Source organism: Miniopterus natalensis, chromosome 11, assembly GCF_054644295.1.
Source record: "Miniopterus natalensis isolate mMinNat1 chromosome 11, mMinNat1.hap1, whole genome shotgun sequence".
NCBI lineage: Eukaryota > Metazoa > Chordata > Mammalia > Chiroptera > Miniopteridae > Miniopterus > Miniopterus natalensis.
In genome coordinates, this window is record NC_142091.1 from 6563504 (window position 1) to 6581483 (window position 17980).

General features: G+C 42.4%; 2 protein-coding genes across 3 annotated transcripts in view; both read right to left on the reverse strand.

The window, feature by feature from the left end:
* Positions 1-1760: 1760 nt before the first annotated feature.
* On the reverse strand, positions 1761-9544 carry ATP5MG (ATP synthase membrane subunit g). The gene is made up of 3 exons (XM_087821510.1): positions 9212-9544; positions 4984-5144; positions 1761-3549 (listed from the first exon to the last, which is right to left on the reverse strand). Exons 1-3 carry the CDS (start codon positions 9261-9263, stop codon positions 3451-3453), a joined length of 312 nt encoding a protein of 103 aa, XP_087677636.1. The 5' UTR covers positions 9264-9544; the 3' UTR covers positions 1761-3450.
* A 1729-nt stretch (positions 9545-11273) lies between these two features.
* The window catches only part of UBE4A (ubiquitination factor E4A), a 49357-nt gene continuing 42650 nt past the window's right edge, over positions 11274-17980 (reverse strand). For both annotated transcript variants that reach the window (XM_016204715.2, XM_016204716.2), the window contains exons 17-20: positions 17681-17861; positions 17106-17253; positions 15453-15610; positions 11274-14089 (exon numbers count right to left, since the gene is read on the reverse strand). In XM_016204715.2, the coding sequence (XP_016060201.1) occupies positions 13963-14089; positions 15453-15610; positions 17106-17253; positions 17681-17861 (614 nt within the window). In that variant the 3' untranslated portion in view covers positions 11274-13962. The remainder of the gene's footprint in view (positions 14090-15452; positions 15611-17105; positions 17254-17680; positions 17862-17980) is intronic.

The window sequence follows — 17980 nt, forward strand, 5'->3', positions numbered from 1 at the left end:
CTGATAAAACAACAAGCTGTTTCCCATACTTACAACTGTAAACCTACTTTTGCCCATCCTGTATAACCGGAAGCTGTGACTTAACCGTGGAGTTTTTATGGAGTGGTTAGAAATCGGGTGGCTGAAAAAACAGTGGGTTGTAGCAAAATGAGATTTAGAAACGTGACAGGCAGATTGTCAAGGCCTTGAAGGTCAGTATTAGTATCAGGTCGAGTGTAAATTCCTGCTAAGGGAACCTCTGCGGGAATTGCTACTTTATTCATCTCAAGAATGATCACAGCTGTACCAATTCATGTTCTGATAATTAGGAAATATTAAGCCCTACAAAGCTAGATATCACTTTACATGAGATTAAGTAGGCTGACATCTGATGGGACAATAAAGCTTAAATAGCTTGACAGTAGGGCAAACCAGGACTGAGAATACTCAGAAATACAGAACGGAGCTGAAACTATGTAGTGAGGTCTAAAAGGTGGTCAGGAGCCAAGTCAGGGCACAGCCTACAACATGGGATCATCGCCTGGCCCAGTTAGTGGTTCCATCACTTAAAACTCATGGGATCCTAGCCTTGGCTGGTGTGGCTCAGTTGGTTGGGCATCTTCCAGTGCACTGAAGGGATGCTGGTTCGATTCCCGGTCAGGGCACATGCCCAGGTTGTGGGCTCGATCCTGTCGGGGGCATGCAAAAGGCAGCCAATCGATGTTTCACTGTCACATTGATGTTTCTCTCTCTAAAAATCAATAAAAACAAAAAAACTCATGGAACCCTAGCCAAATCATGTTTCTGCTTAGTCCCTGACTTGTTAAACGGGTCTGTCATCTATGCCATGTGCCTCAGGGGAAGTTTGAGGGCTAAATGAGTCAGTGCAAGTGTTTCGAAAAGGTAAAGTGCTATACCAATATGAAATATTTAAGAAGTAAATAGTACTGCTCTGGCCAGTGTGCAGAGGTTAGAGCGCCGGCCCATACACCAAAGGGTCTCAGGTTCGATTCCAGGTCAAGGGCATATATCTGGGTTGCAGAGATTGTGCCTTGTCAAAATCCTTCAATGGCTTCCCATTCACTGTCCCTAAAATAGTGCATTCTTTAATATGGCATTAAATGCACTCCATGATCTGGTCTCCACTATCTCTGGGCTGACCTCGCTACTCTTCTGTACCTGGCGATTCAGCCATGCTTACCTTCTTTCAGAATCCCCAATGTGCCACTTTCGCATAGGCTGTTCCACCTGCCCAGTATACCTTGTGCATTCTTCTTAGCTAGTTCTTATTTTTCTGGTTACTTTAGTTATTAGTTCTTCTGACAGCTTCCCTTTGGCCCCCTCTCAAGTGTGGGTTAGACTCTCAAGCATTACCTTCCACTCCCCTCATTACAGCATGTCATATTATTCTAAGTGCATGCTTAATTACCTGTCTCAGCTGACCTCTTGTGACAGTTAAATACAGTCTTGTTCACGAATGCTTCTAACAGTTAGCATAGCGCCAGGATTTAGGAGACACACAGTAAGTATGTGAGGAATGAGCTGTTAGTGGTGAGCCCTTGGCACACTAGCTCTGAAAGAGCCTAACCAGTTCTCTACTACAAAACAGGACCTTAGGGGTTAGGGTTAAGAAGGCAAATAGTAACAGGCCTGGTGAAGTCAGGTGGCCCCTTGGAGGAGTCCACCGCTATTTTACCCTACAAAAATTATATCCTTGCAAGATTAGCCACCATACATCATAGGTGTGCTGTATGGCAGAGGGGGAGGAAGCAGCAGCGAAGTGAGTAGTAAATGTTTATTCTGAAAACTTTCTGGGGTGACTATGTGGTTTAAAAAAAAAAAATCACATTACATATAAATTAGACATTTCTTAATTTTAATACAGTTTGAAACAGAGAAATTCATAAAGATCACCATTATTGTAGTATCTTTTTAGTCTTCTGCTATGTGTATTTTAAGTTATTGAATGTCCCCTGGCCACTGTGGCTCAGTTGGTTGGAGTATCATTCTGTACATCAAAAGGTTGCAGGTTTGATTCCCGGCCAGGGCACAGGTGTAAGGGAGGCAACAGATCGATGTTTCTCTCTCTCTTAAAAAAAAAAAAAAAAAATCCTGGTGTGGCACAGTGGTCAGAGGGTCGGCTAGAGCACCAAAGGGTCACAGGCTCAATTTCTGCCTATTGGGGCGATTGCAGGAGGCAACCGATCGATGTGTCTCACATTGATGTTTCTCTCTTTCCCATCTTTCCTTCCCTTCCATTTTCTAAAAATCAATGGAAAAATATCCTTGGGTGAGAATTTAAAAAAAGGTTACGGAATGCCTTTTGAAGAGGCAGTTTCAGCTTTGACCACCTATGCTTACTGCAAAAGTAGCGTTAGGCATTATTTCCTATCTCAGAAGAGTAATGGTCTCTCTGAACACTGTCTATCACTTACTAAGCGAAAGCAGCGGTGTTCTAAACGTAGTGGGAAAAGCTGGGATTGACAGGATAAATGTTCGATACTGGTAAAGGATGAGCACTGTGCTGTGAGCCATGATGCTTTTCCAATATGCACTCATCTTCTGGTTATCATCAGCTGGTACTGCATGTCTGGCAGGGGCTGCAAGAGTTACAATGGATTCATAAAGTACCAGTGAGCCATTCAAAGATGGTTAAGATCCCCAGAAAAGCCAATGAATGAATAAGTCTCTCCTATATCAATAAAATGGCCCAAGATGGTAGACTGACAACCAACCACTTCTATTTATTTTAGGACATAATATACTTTGTAGATCCACTGATGATACTAAATTATAACCTTGTTTATCCATAGGGTATCTTATTTTAGCAAAGATAGGTTGTAAAAATCATAAAACTAGATAGATTAATAATGATACACATATCAAAATTAGATGAAAAATGGAGGTCATGGTTCTCATTCACTGCCTTGAGGTTAAAGATGTTATAAAGGAAAAAACAACAACCCACCAAATATCCCAATCTTTACAGACATAGGTATCGTCAAAAAGGTCTTTCTCTGATTTTAGCAAAGAGAAATCATCCAAATTTTATTCTTTAACTAGTGATAATGATTTAAGTCTAGCACATGGTAATGCTGTTTCTCTTACTGCAGCAAGTTCTACTTTTCTCAAGGCCTTTCTCCCAACATTTCTGGAAATAAAATATCATATTTCCAACCTTCAAATTAAAATGTTATCCTCATAAATACATGCACCAGGCTGTTATATTCACATATATGCTTTCCATTTTCAGGCTAAGCAAAGGCATGCATTTAGAGCTGTATTAGTGTTATTAAAGCAAAAGACAATCCAACTGAACATCAAGAGAAATTATGACCTTTCCATGCAGTATTTGATACAGAAAACATTGACTTTGACATATCTTTTTTTATTCATTACAATTCTGATCACTCGTGGTCCAAGAACATTGAAATAATAAACCAAAAAGAAACAGATGTTAAAGATTGGTCTTCAAACATCATAGCCAATGATGCCACGCTTGCCTATGATCTCGCCAATATAAAACCACATCCACACCTCAGTGGCCACCAAACCATTCAGCAACGCTTCCTGGGGGGGAAAAAGCATAAACTTTAATGTGCATCTTTTTCTTACATATTTAAAACTATTATTTTCCAGGATTAAATGACAGAGAATATAAGGATGCTATTAAAATTAGGAGGCAGTTCTAGTCAAAGTCAAGAATTACTGATGTTAACTTTGTTCAACTGCTTAGATCCTCTGAACTTTCAATTATGTAAGGTAAGCAGTTCAGAGCTTATAAATTCTTTCAAAGCATTCTTTAAAGATCTGAACTGACTTAACACTTTCATTACTAGTTTATGAGACGCTTTATGAGCCCTAAAACAACCCACATCCTGGAAACAGCTGACACGTTCAGACAGGGCATTCATATGAAAGGAGGCTACGGGAAGAAGGCAAGTCTCTGAATAGACATTTCTATCTGACTAGGGAAAATCTGTTGGAAGATAAAAGGCTCTGTCTTCTCTTTAGACATCATTTTTTGCCTAACTCTTGTATTTAGTAATTATTCAGTTTCACAAATCAATGTTTTACTGCCCTGAAGAGAAAAAGTACAGATGGTTCCAGAAAGCAGTATTACATGTAAGTGCAAACATGGATCTTGAAGCTGTGGAAAAAAATACCTTTTCACAACAAAATCGAACCTTTTCCTTTTAGACCTGAAAGTGAATTCTTCCTTTCAAATTAGACCAGAAATATTGAAAGTTTCCTGAAAAATAACCGTATTTTCCAGGATGTAGTTTCTCAAGTCAACAATAATTTAGTTATTTAGGGTTTTTTATCCTACGCTTCAATCACGCAAACAAGCATAAAACACAAGTTCTAATTCTTGTGGTCTTTGTATTTTATCTCCACAGAATCCCACAATCCTTCACACTGTATTACATGCTTGCTAGGGTTTGATATTATCCTTCATATGAATGTTAGCTGTCTGACAGGGATACATTCTAAGAGAGCTTTAGGCCAGATTGGGGATAGTTACAGGATTACAGATGAAAAAAAAGTACAGAATCAACAAAGTAAGCCCTCCTATTTTAGTATACAAACCAAAATAGGAAGGCAAAGAAAGTTGCCCAATAAAAACACTCACTTCTTTTTATAGAAACAGAAAAGGTATATAAGCCCAATCAGCAGTCAAGAAAGAGATTATCTCTCATCATGTTAGTTTCAGCTTTACTGGAAAATACATATATTAATCAAAACAATCAGAAAAATCCCAAGGGAAGACATTTTCTATTATGCGTCCATTTTCATTTATTTATTTAATTAATCCTCACCCGACGATATGTTTTTTAAAAAAACTGATTTTCGACAAACATCGATGTGAGAGAGAAACACTGGCTGCCTCCGTATGTGCCCCAGGCAAGGATCAAACCCATAACCTTTTGGTGTATAGGATGACTCTCCAACCAACTGAACCACCTGGCCAGGGCCATAAGTTTTCATTTAGCACATAGTTACCTTAACTGTGAGCTGTTTGAAGCTACCAGTTTGAGCACTGCGGACTATTTTTTTCAAGCTCTGAATAGCTGTGGGGATCTCAGCAGGAGTTGGAGGAATCAGCTCCACCTTGGCATAGTGCCAAAATGTGGCCAATCGAGGCTTTGAGTAAGTCACAGCAGCTGGAAAACAAAACAAAACAAAACAGGATGAACTCACTAGAGACCAAAAGAAGCAGATGTGTGGGCTGGACACAAATATTTATTCATGCATCACATTCATTCACTGCTTGCAGCAAATGTGCACCCGGTGTGAAAAGTCAAAGCAGTTCCCTGGTAATAAGAGGCTTTTAAAGATGCAGAACACCTGTGTCACAGGGAAGTTCAATTAGGCAGGAACTATAAGCAAATTCAATTATGCCAGGACTTCACTAGTGGGCAGCTAGTACTGCTACTTTATTTATGAATGGCAAATCTAGTTAACTGTAAAGTTATGGGAAGTTGGTTTCAAAAACAAGAAAACAGCAGCAATGTAACACTTTCTTGGTAGAGAGACCAGAAAATTTGGAGGAAAGAGGTGTGATAGGGAAAGAAAGGAGCAGAATGGCATCCTTCAGACTAAGATAAAAATCTGTCAAAATATTGGCTACAAATCCAGATGGAGTTATCCATTTTTGGCACTCATCAATATGTGCTGGATCAAATCTTTCTTTAACAAAATCACAGCTGATCCTCCTTCAAAACATCACAAATAACAATAATACCTATATGTATTGTTAAGAGCAGCCAAAACTCGAATCTATTACCAAGATAAATTTCCTCAAAGTATTTACTATTTCAAGAAAAAAAGATTTTTAACAACTAGTGTAGATGTGAGACTATGCTAGTGATTTCATCAAGAGGAAGGCATTTTATTAAAAAAATTACAAGACAAATGTAATAAAAACACAAACGCACGAATATCCATAAAGTATCTATTGTTCAAAGATAGATCCAAGGCTTCTGGTACTTTTCCTATTATTAACTGCCTGCGTTTAGTATTTCACTACTCTTAGAATCACTATTTCCGTCATCCTCTATTTTAAGGCTATGGGTAAATTTTTTTTTAATTGATTTTAAGGAGAGAGGGAGAGAAAAAAAACATCAATTTGTTGCTCCGCTTATGCATTCATTGGTTGATTCCTGCACGTACCCTGACCGCCACAGAACCTGCAACCTTGGTGCATCAGGATGATGCTCTAACCAAGCTCTCCAGCCAGGACAATGAGTGAATTTTTAGGCAGACACAAAGCTCTAAGAGATAGTTCTAAATAGAATTATAAATGCCTGAGGGTGAGGCTATCAAAAAGTACAGTCTGCCCAGGCCGGTATGGCTCAGTTGGTTGGGAATCATCCCATGCACAGAAAGGTTGCCCGTTTGATTCCCGGTCAGGGCACATGCCTAGGTTGTGGGCTCCATCCCCCACAGGGGTCGTGAGGGAAGTAGCTGATTGATGTTTCCCTCCTTCTCTCTCTAAACATAAATATTTTAAAAAAGTACAAAGTCTGTGTAACTCTCTTTAAAATTTAATCATCAATACACAGATATTTTATCCTTTAAAAAAAAATCAGTACACTGTATGCAAACTGTACTCTAACAGAGAAGTTACAGATAGAAAAGCAAAGCAAGAGTAAATCCTGTGGTACTGGGTTAGAGTTGGAGACATTCAAGTGAACTCGTGTTTAGTTTAATATATGTATACAGACAGGTACAGAAACAATTGTATATATGCATGTATACACATGGTTTTGTGTGTACATACACACACACATACACCCCTGTTCACTAAGAGGGCCTGGAAGCAATAATATAGTTTAGTAGCAAGGAATATATCCAGTTTCAAAAAACCATTGTCCAATAAAAGGAAGTAGGGCTCCTTGGAGAAATGGCTGATTCTAAGGCTGGGCAGGGAAAAGATGAGCCTGAAGAATCTTGCAGTACCAGGAAGTCAAAAGGACAGAGGTGCCAAACTCAAAGAGTTCTCAATGGCTATGGCTGCAAAAATTTGAGCACAAAATAAATAACATACTGCTGGAAGTATGACATAAATGTACAGGAGTCCATACAATAAGTGATTGAACAAATAAATAAATGGGGAAGACACAAATCTTTCTCATAGAAGAGTTCCACTTAAATGTACGTCGATCCTCCGTCCTGCAGAAGGAATCCCTGCTGATGGAGCTGCTACGCCTCTCTCCCCACCCCCTACACCACGGGCTAGGCTTAGTTACGTGCTTCAAAGAATAGAAAGGGAAAAAGAGTAACTTTACAGTGAAGAAATCTAGCAAATATTACCTTAACATTAAGTGATGAAAGCTAATTTCACCAGCGACATTGTATGGATATCACACATGTCCTGGTATGTGATTAGAGCACTTCACTTTTGTGGTCTTTTTTTGTCAAAATCCACAGCTCCAGACTAATCATGAGAAAAACAGCAGACAAATCTAGACTGGAGAACATGCTCATAGGATACCTAGACATACTCATATAGATAACTCAAAACTGTCAAGGTCATGAAAGGTAAGGAAAGATTGGAAAACTGTCATACACCAGAGCCAGGGAGACTGACAGCTCAATGCAATGTGGCACCCTGGGCGGGCTCTTAGAACAAAGAGGTTAATGAAAAAACTGATGAAATCCAAATAAAGTCTGAAGTTTAGTAATAGGAAAAAACATACATATTCTGAATTTTGTGGGAAAGTTTAATGATAAAATTACTTATTTGTTAACATTCTCTGTCCTCCACAGGAATTAAGAGACATAGTAATTTTTTGTTTTGTTTAATCCTCACCTGAGGATATTTCTTCTATTATTTTTCAGAAAGTAGAAGGGAGAGAGAGAAACATCGATGTGAGAGAGACACAATGATGGTTGCCTCCCACAAGCGCCCAGGGGCTGGGGATGGAGCCTGCAACTGAGGTACATGCCCTTGGTCAGAACTGAACCCAGGACCCTCTAGTCTGCGGGCCAATGCTCTAACCACTGAGAAAACTGGCTAGGGCCAGATGCAGTAATTTTTATTATGCACTTAACATTCACATTTAATAAGCTGAGTTATGTTATAAAGCAAAGTACATTTCCACTTTAACATTCTGGCCCCAGTTGACTTCTGAGTACTTTTGGAAGGACCACCACCATTACCTTGCAATTATTCGCAATAATAGAGGAAAGGGCTTACCTACATCACAATAAAGTTATTTTTGTATTACCTTTATTTTCGGGTTATTATTAAAATGAGTTTGCAATTCCCCAACATGCACCATCTAAATGATGTGAAAGCCACTTGAAACTTAACATCATCCAAAGTTCAAAGAACGAGGCCCCTAATCCTTCTTTTACTTCTGTAAACTTGCAGAGCTCTGTCAGACAGATGCCTTGATGGCCGTAGGAAACTGGAGCTCTCTGGGAAGTGTGGGCTAGCAGACTGCGGGAGAGAATAGTGATTTATAGTTCCTGGCACTGGGAGGCTTTCAGTAACTCACTGTTCGGCTGCGATGAAGGAGGAGAGAACAGAAAATGCCACAGTGTACTTAAAAAAAAGTCTATCCACACTTCATAATCAAACCCGGGCGAAAGCCACTTAAAGAGATCTGCTGACGGGAGTACCGACCCTTAGTGAGAAAGCTTCCGTCAGTGTAAGTTCCCTCACTTCGCGAACAGAATGAAAAGCCTGCTACCGAGCGACAACGGAAACACCGACCGAGCGACCGCTGCCGGGCTGTGGCCGCCGGGGCTGGGAAACACAGCTCCGGAGCCGGGGAAGCGGCAGCTGCGTCCAACAGAGAAAGCGCGAGTGCTGAGCGCAGGAGCAGGGCTGCGTCCACACGCCCGTTCCCCCTGCAGTCCGGCTCCCCGAAAACCCCTCCAGAGCCTGCCAGTGCAGAAGCTGAAGCCCGTTCAAGCGCTCACCCATCCCGGGCTTCGGCAGACTTCGACGCTTTGCCCAGAAGCCGACGACCGCAGGAGGCCGCCTATGTGCTCCCGCACACCTCGGCCCTCCCTCGCCCGGCCGCCCCCGACTCGCGCGCCCGCTCCCACCCTGCAGGCCCGCGGGCGCGGCAGGCGCCGCGGGCTCCGCACCCTCCCGCCCTTCACTGTGCAGCTCGGGCCGGGCGAGCGGGAGGCGGCTCCGGCCTCGCCGCCCCGGCCCCGCGGGGCCCCCTGCCCGCCTCCCCCCCGCCCCGCGGGCCCGTCCGGCGGCGCTCACCGTTCACCAGCGCGGGGGCCTTCTCCGCGAGGTTACGGATGAGCTGGGCCATGGCGCCGGGACGGACACTCGGCCGCTCGGAACGACCGGCTGAATGTCACCCCTCGGAAGGACCCGCCGAAGGACCCCGTTCCGCTTCCCAGGTCAGGCCTCCGCTTTCGGCGCCGGCCCGAGATAGTCAGGTGTCCTACTGTCTTCCCGGCACCTAGCTGGTTAATTTCGTTTCCAGCCGCAGAGGAGAAGGCGCGCACGAGGGGACGCGGTCGGAGCGCCCGCGGGGAGCACGCGGCTCCGCAGGGAAGCAGGCATCTCCCGGGGCAGCCGCGCGGAGCCGGAAGCCGGAAGCCGGAAGCTGGGGGCGGAGGGGCGGGGAGGCGCATGCGTCGGGGCCGCCCGCGTTCCCGACCTGGCCTCGCGCCGCCGGAGGTGCTCTCGCCTTTGGGACGCAGCCGAGCTGGGCTGGGAGGCGCCGCTAATGCGATCGCGTCTCAAAGGCAGAGAGGGTCCTAGGCCGCACTTGAGAAGCTAGGGGCAGAGCAGGCGCCCACGGCCTTTCTTTAGCTGATCTTTTGTAATCCAGGCTTCCCCGCGTCCGGAGTCAGCACTGGAACCCAGGCCCCCCAATTCCCTGACCAGCCACAGGAAACTAGGCGGGAATCAGGGACATCACTCTCGGGGGGCTCCCAGTGTGCCGGCCTGTAAGTCAGGGAGAGGCTCCTTTCAGAGCGGGTCTGATAAATGCCACGTAGCTCGCGAGGGCAGAGGCGGGGTCTGGGGCCGTGCGGACCCGGGCAGGCGTTCAAGGAGCCCTCGGGCCCGCGTGTAACAGAACAGCGCGTACTGCAGAGCTGAGCATGACTGGGAGAAAGCGAGTAGTAGGGAAGTGGCATTTGGTGAGAAAAACAGAATGATATGTAAGGTACCCTAGGGAAGCCTGGGCAGAATCCAAACCTGTGGATTGATGGGGTGGAGGTGGACAGAAAATTAGGAGCCAAGAGCAGGATTTCAGTGGAGTGACTCAGCTGCCTTACACTACAGAGAGGTCAATTAAGGATGGGGAAGTTAATTTGGCAATATGGAAACATTAGATGGAGCAGTTAAAAAAAATTAGGATAGAAGCCAGAGTGAATGAAGAAACATGGCTATAAACGAAAACAAGTCAGAAAACCAAATAGGGATGTGGAAGCAATTGAAGATAGAGAAGGGGGACTGACAAAATCCCTGATGAGGCAGTTAAGAAGGTTGGAGAGATTAGACTGGGAAAGGTGGGGCCTTTCCCACAGATGGGATGATGGGAGAGAATTTTGAAAGTGAAAATTCTAAGTCTCTGTCTTTCTAGTGAAGTTGAAGGCAAGGTCACCTGAGTGTGAAGGGTAAGTGGGAGGGTGGGAAAGAACTTGAGGAAAGAGGTTAGAGTTAGGGAATAACAGTTAGGGAATAACTGTTGGAGTTAAGGACACAGAAGGGTTTTAGGTAGTGCTAGAAACCACAAGTTTGTGGTTGCATCATTCTAAAGATCATGTCATTTTTCTCCAACAGTGGTCTGTGGTTTGGATATTGGAGCAGAGGGGAATGACTGGGTTAATCTAGGCTGAGGTCTTGCATGGCAGAGGTACAGAAACAAGGGGCAAGGGGAACATGGTAATAAATGATTAAAATGAGCCCGGCTGGCATGGCTCAGCAGTCGAGCATCTACCTAGGATCCAGGAGATCTGGGTTCAATTCCCGGTCAGGGCACATGCCTGGGTTGTGGGCATCATTGATGTTTCTCTCTATCCCTGTCCTTTCCTCTCTCTGAAATAAAGGCATATTAAAAAAAAACTTAAAAAAGATTAAAATGAAAGACAAAGAAAAGTGAAGCCAAAAGTGAGCTGATTAGGAGATTCATCTTCCAAAGATTACAGGATCCAGAGGTTACCTGGGAAGGCAGGTTAGGTCGGCCAGGTCACAATTTGATACTACCTTCAACAAAAGTGAAGGTCAGAGTTCTTTACATTTCCAGAGGGATTTCTGAAACTGCCACAAGCTTTTAATACTGTAATAAAGGACGGGATAACAAAGGTTATAAGTTAGGTGCTCATTTATTAAATACAAGCTTTGAACAAACACCCCCAGGTGAGTTTGACAAGAAATAACCTTCCTGGAATGTTTCAAAACACAGTTATGTTGATCTCAAGTTTTATTTCAGTCAACCTTTTTGTTGTTTTTGTTCTTCATTTTTTGTTTTGTTTCTAAGTTCTTTTCCTGTTTAGCAGTTAGAGCACGTGCATTATGTACTCAAGTCATCAACAGTGCAGCATCAGCCTCTGGCTGGTAAAGGCACCCCAGCAGACTTCTGCTCTGTGCAACAGCTGCTTAGCAACTGGCATCAAATAAAATAATGACGCTTTTGTAGAGTGTGATACCAAACAGCAACTGGCACCTTTACCTGCACCATTAAAAACAAAGTTTCGTTCAGGTTTTACATATCCTTTAAAAAAAGACAAAACCAGAATGCTTGATAAAACCTACTTAATTTTCCAAGTTTAGTATTATCCTCTTAGTAAGCAATATTAGAGCTGATTAAAGAGTCTTCATTTTCCTGTTGTACTCCAGCAAAGCCAACACAAAACTAGGTCTGTCAGAGAGTCTGCTCCAATAGATTTTGAGCTGCTTCATAGTTCCAGAAAACAAAACACCTCTTTAAGCTTCCAAGTGCATATATGCACTGCACTGTATCAAAATGATAATTTTTTAGTCTCATTTTTGGGATGTTCTTAAATTATTTGGTTTCCTTACCAATAGTGGACTTAAGCTATGCACTTGCCTTTGTAATGAGTTTAAAGACATTTAGCAGCATTAACAGTGCCATAGCCATTCATAAGTTTCAGGAAAAGGGCTTAAAAAAAAGCTTGCCAGGACAGGCTTACAATCTGAAGACTGAATACGGAAGTGGAATACAGATACAGATACAAACATAGAGGTTGTTGACTAGAAAGATGCTGGGAACAGCTGCCTTCTGAGGTTTTGTGCCCATTTTCCCTCCAATTTTCTCCTATAAAATTCTGGTCTTCTTTTAAAAATGAAAACATCCTATTAGATTGGGTTTGGAAGATAAATGCAAGTAGGTAAAGGCTTATTTTATACAGTTCATTCTCAGTAGAGGAGGATAATAAATATGACATGAAGCTTATTTTAAGGAAATAAATCCTGTCAACCATGCCTTCAGGGCCCAGGGGACACTGAATTTACTGCCTTACATTCTGCCACTGGCATGCCTTAGACCTCCCTTTAATTTTCAAGCACAGCAATAGGCAACATCTTTATATCTAGTGTGGTATGCCCTCTGATTTGTGGTTTTCCAGCTGATACCATCAAAAACATATCAAGGGCTGTTGACAGAAACCTGGAATATTATGAAACTGACATCTTATTTGAAAGACACCATGGTTAACAATAATGTCCTCTAAATGAAGCAATGATCCATTTCCAGACCATACCTTTTTCTTGTCACTTAGGGTATCTTTGGCCTAATAGGTACAGTGATACAGACAGTCCATAGGGGACTGTGCCTCACTTAGCATGTTGAGCTGCACAATTGAGTAGGGAACTCAAGCTCAACTTGTAAAAGTGGGGGCCCACCCACCTACTAACTACACAGGGCTAAGTTGATATTTAAAATCGTTTGTGAACAAAGCTGTCCTCAAATTCCTTCTTTGTTAATTGCTGACCTAAGGCTGAGTTAGAAGCAGTTCTTGGAATTCAGGTCATAAGCCCAAATGTTAACTATATACATTTCAGTCTCAGAATTTTGTCTAGAATAAGTGTGTTGGTGGCCATACACTGCATACATCTTACCACAGAAGAGACAATTTAAAGTGGGACTCAGTTTACGCTAAACCAGTATAAAAAAGCACATGGTGTATATACTGAGATACACTGTTGATATTAGTGTCTTAAAATGACATTTTTCCTGCTGACAATATTTGTCGTCCAACATCTTTACTCAAGCCTAGCTCTTGTAGCAACTGATTTCCATAAGCTGAACTGGGCCCCACAGACTCCTCTATTCTTTCACCTCAGGATTTTTTGAATAGTGTCAAAAACTGCAAGTTTGTCCTGTTAATCCTCCTAAAAATATTGTAGGGCTATTTTCTGTGGTAATGACAACCCCATGGGGGATTGTTTGTTTTCCACTGTATCTCTGAGTTACAAGGTAACACAAAATTAAGAGCTATCAACAGAATGGCGTAAGATTCCTTTCTTCACCTGCTTTCATGTGAAAGGTTACCCTGTAATACTGTAGAGCTGTAACAAGGGAAAGAGCTGAAGTCTGGGTTAGGAAGACTAGTCAATACCTTGATAACAGGACTTTCTGACAATACCAGCTGTCACTGAAATATGCGACGTCATATACTTAAAAGCAGTGCTCACCAAAGATGTCTGAGCAGTTCTTGGATGAGAAATAGTAAGGTTGCAGGGAGTTTTGGTAGTTGAAGTTAATATAATTTATGGCAGGAAAGGGAAGGAGGAAGAATAGGATAGAAGCAGAGGGTAAACATTAGTGATGATTCCTAATCTTGGTGGTGCTAGGAACGGATTTTCTGCAAGCCAGGAGAGTACTGTCAAGTTCTTAGGAATCTTAATTATAATTAGAGCAAGACTGGTTCTCCAATTTAGTAAAGAAAAAAAGGAACAGAACCCAAGAGAAATCACAAACAATTGTTTATCTACACTCTGGGCTGGTTTTGGTTTTTTTCAGGTCACAGTATTTATTCAAGTTGCTCCTTTTGTTGTTTCCTCTCTGCGAGCCACCGTTGGATTTTTTCTTTTAGTTCTGTGTTTGGCCGGATCTGGTCCATGGTGAGGGGACTACGGTTAAAGGGATCTGTTTGGTCACTGGGACAAAGAGAGAAAGGAAAATGGGGTTATTTCCGTAAGTTCTAACATCCTAAGTCCAAACTAGAACACCTGGGGTCCCACTTTGAGACTGAAGCTAGAGTGTGTTAGAACTGAATGAAGTGCTGAGTGGAGGTTAGAAAGAATGACACGGGCCCGGCGGGCGTGGCTCAGCGGTTGAGCGTTGACCTAGGATCCAGGTGATCAGGGTTTGATTCCCGGTCAGGGCACAAGCCTGGGTTGTGGGCTAGGCAGCCAATCGACTCCCTCACCATTGATGTTTGTATCTCTCTCTCCCCCTCTCCTTTCCTCTCTCTGAAATCAATAAAGATACCAAAAAAAAAAGTGACATGAGAAAGAATGATTCAGGAGGTTTCTGTTGTTCTGTTTTGTTTTTTTTTTTTTGCAGATTATCTAGCTACTTTGTCTTTCTGCTTCTTAACTGTATTTCAACATTGTTCAGATACCTGATTCAGTTTCCCTCAGGCAGAGGCCCTGCACACTCATGTCAGCACAAAGAGCTGTAGTTTTAGTGACGGGCTCTCAAAACAGAATGAGATGTTAAGGGAGAAAGCCTTGTGAACTGATTTAGCAGCTGACTGCTTACAAGTAGATGCAGTTTATGGTTTCCTGACAGGTAAGGAGGTTTATAATATACTTTAAGGGCTGATATATCTTCTCTTTTTTATTCTGAGGCCACAATAAAATAAAATATAAATTTTCACTCACATTTTGGAAAAGACATACCACCTAGCACAGTATCATGCATATAGTGAATGCTTAATACCAAATACCATGAAGTCGAAAATATTGGGGGGGCCCAATATTTAAAAAAACATATTTCCACTAATTTGGGTCAACTTATATAACTCAATCTTACATAGGCAGAGCCCCTCAGTCCCCATTTCTACATAATGCTGCACTTGAAACAGGTGGGCTGGGAAAACCCCAGACACCAGGATCGAGCACAGCAGCAGCCCATATGATGCCTATAGTTTAAAAAACCTGAATATTAAAAAAGAAGACACCCCTATCTTTACATTTTATAAAATTCAAACAATTTCAAGCCCACTTATACTCTAGGTTAACATATTTTATAACATATGTTAACAGAAATTATTTCCTTAAGGAAGGAATAGATAAGGTTAGAAGCAGCATTTCTCAACAAGGTGTCTTGGTTTGGATGCTTAAATCCTTAACAATCAAGTGATGTACCTCTACCAATGCCTCCCCGACACGGTAATAAGTCAATTCTGGGGCACCTACTGGGTGTACTACACTGTACTTAGGAACATGGGGGAAAAGATGACAGCAAGTAATCATACATCTGTACAACCAAGGCTGCTTTTGTGGGCTGGCGCACCTGAGCAAATGTCTGGCGATGGTGGACCTGTCCACAGTGACTCTGGAGGATGGCAGCACCACAGGGTCAGACATCAGGGTGCTCATGATGGGATCCAGGAACTCGTCACAGGCATCTGCATAGGTCTCCTCCTCCTGTTGCTGGAGGTCTGCTAGAGACTGAGCACAAACACCTAGCAGTTGAGGTGAATTCACAGAGCAGATGAATTCAAAATGCTCACTGACTATACCTTAAAGGGTGTATAGCCTTAAAGAGTATATATTAAAGGTAGTGACAATGACAATTCTCAACTTTGTTTCCTAAGCAAGCCAAGATGGGTATTACGGGAGCAAATTTAGCATCTAGCCCCCACTCTGAAACTTCAATTTGGCTCAACTGCTAGCATTCATGACTGAAAATGGGTTGAAGTGTTAACAGGAAAAGAAGCACATGACATCTTTCTGGCAACAGTCCTGCTGTAAATGTCATAATTCAAAAGGGGATGGGGTGGAGGGCTATTATTTGCATATAATTACAGTCACTCATGCAGTCTGTGTATGAAAAGCAGTTTCCGGTTTTAGGTACAAACAGGTATAAGAATTTAAAAGTGGCTTCAACATTTGATTCTTTCATGACTCTAGTTCCTCAGGGCCCTGTCTGGCTAAACACTAGGCAAAGATGGAGCCCAACTCAAGAAATAAGTAACTCAGTGAAGGGAAGACTGGTATCAGTAAGGAAAGTTTTCTATCAGATGCTGTGCCATGATTTTCCCTTTCTCATAACTGCTAATGAAGCTCTGTCATACTCCAGCCAAAGGGGTTGTCAGCTAAATACAATACAGTATTTTAATCTTTAAAATGTATGGCTAGTCCTACATCAGCCAACAACCAACCACAAGTATAGAGAACAGAGAAAATCAATAAAAATCAATGACTAAAAACAACTCATCTTGAATTCTATTTTAAAAAGCTCTCTGCATTAGCAGTGCGGATTTTCCAGTCTATCAGTAACACTGCACATAAGTTCCACAGACACAGCCTAAGAAGTCTGCATGTCCTTCTCTTCCAGCAGAAGCTTCCTAAATCGATTTTTCTGTTCTCACCCTCACACTGACAAGAGTAGTAGTCCTGTCCTGGCTGGGTGGCTCAGACGGTTAGTGCAGTGTCCCGATATGCCGAGGCTGTGGGTTTGATTCCTGGTCAGGCACATACAAGAATCAACCAATGACCCATGAGTAAGTGGAACAGCAAATCAATATTTCTCTCTATCCCCTGCTCTCTCTCTAAAATCAGTAATAAAAAAGATCAATACTAATAATATAGTATAGTATAGTTCTAGTTATTGACTAATCATGTTTATATTTTCTCAAGGCAATGATTCCCCCACCCCCTAAGAGCAAAACAGCTGAGTCCACAATGTGACTTAAAAAAATATATATATATTTTTTTATTGATTTTTTTAGAGAGAGAGGAAGAGGGAAAGAGGGAGAGAGAAACATCGATTCACTGCCTCCCATATGCACCCTGACCAGGGATCGAGCCTGCAACCTGGGCATGTGCCCTGATTGGGAATGGAGCAAATGACCTTTTGGTGCATTCAACCGACTGAGCCACACTGGCCAGGCCAACAATGTGATTTTTATAGAACATGTTAATAAATTATCCTCCTCCTCACCTTGATTCTCTCTGCTAAGTTGCTGAAAGCCACAATCATATCCCCAGGCTTATTTATTTTCTTCAGGACTCGGACTGTCTGTGCAAAGAGAGTTGGGGAATAGGAACGTCCATCCTTGGGGACAGTGGCACAGAAATTCTCCTCATCCCTGGAAGGTCAGCAGGGGGAAGAAATGGAGTATCAGAGAAGATAACCAATGCGCTGAGGAACAAGGGTCCCCATCACTTAAATGCCATGAATGTTCTTTTGATAGAGATTCCTTCTAATTTTTAGGTAGGAAGTCTATCCAGTATTCTGTGGCCTTAAAAGAATACTGCTTTTTCAAACAGTGGTACAACCAGCAAAGTTTATCTTTGCACAGATCAAGGCAGAATGTTGGAAATTCTGAACAATGTCCCACAGGTCATACAAAAATCTCATTATTTAAAACTCCAGAAGATTCTTTCACCAACCAACTAGAAACGAAACATTTTTTTTCTGTTTCCACATAATTACCAACCAGTCATTCCATTATCAAAACCCCAAATTAAAACATTAGCATCCCCTCTGGCTTGCCCAAGTTAAACCTCAGGTACCCAAGATTTAAGTAGATAGTGCAGATATCTGATACAAGCTGCTGGGGTCTGAAGTCAAATTCACTGAAGTCCTTGACTTTTAAGGCCCCCATCTTGGGGCCAACCAGGTGCTGCAGGAAGTAGTTCAGCATGGAGATGATGCGCTCAGCCAGGAAAGGATGCACAAAGAGTGATTTGATCTCTGGAAAAAAAGACAGACTGTAAAAACTCAATTCATTAGCAATCTTTTATGTCTTAGAGTTTTGCTTGGAGACCTCTGGGGACTACTATTTTTAAAAATTACATAAGTAATACATTTTC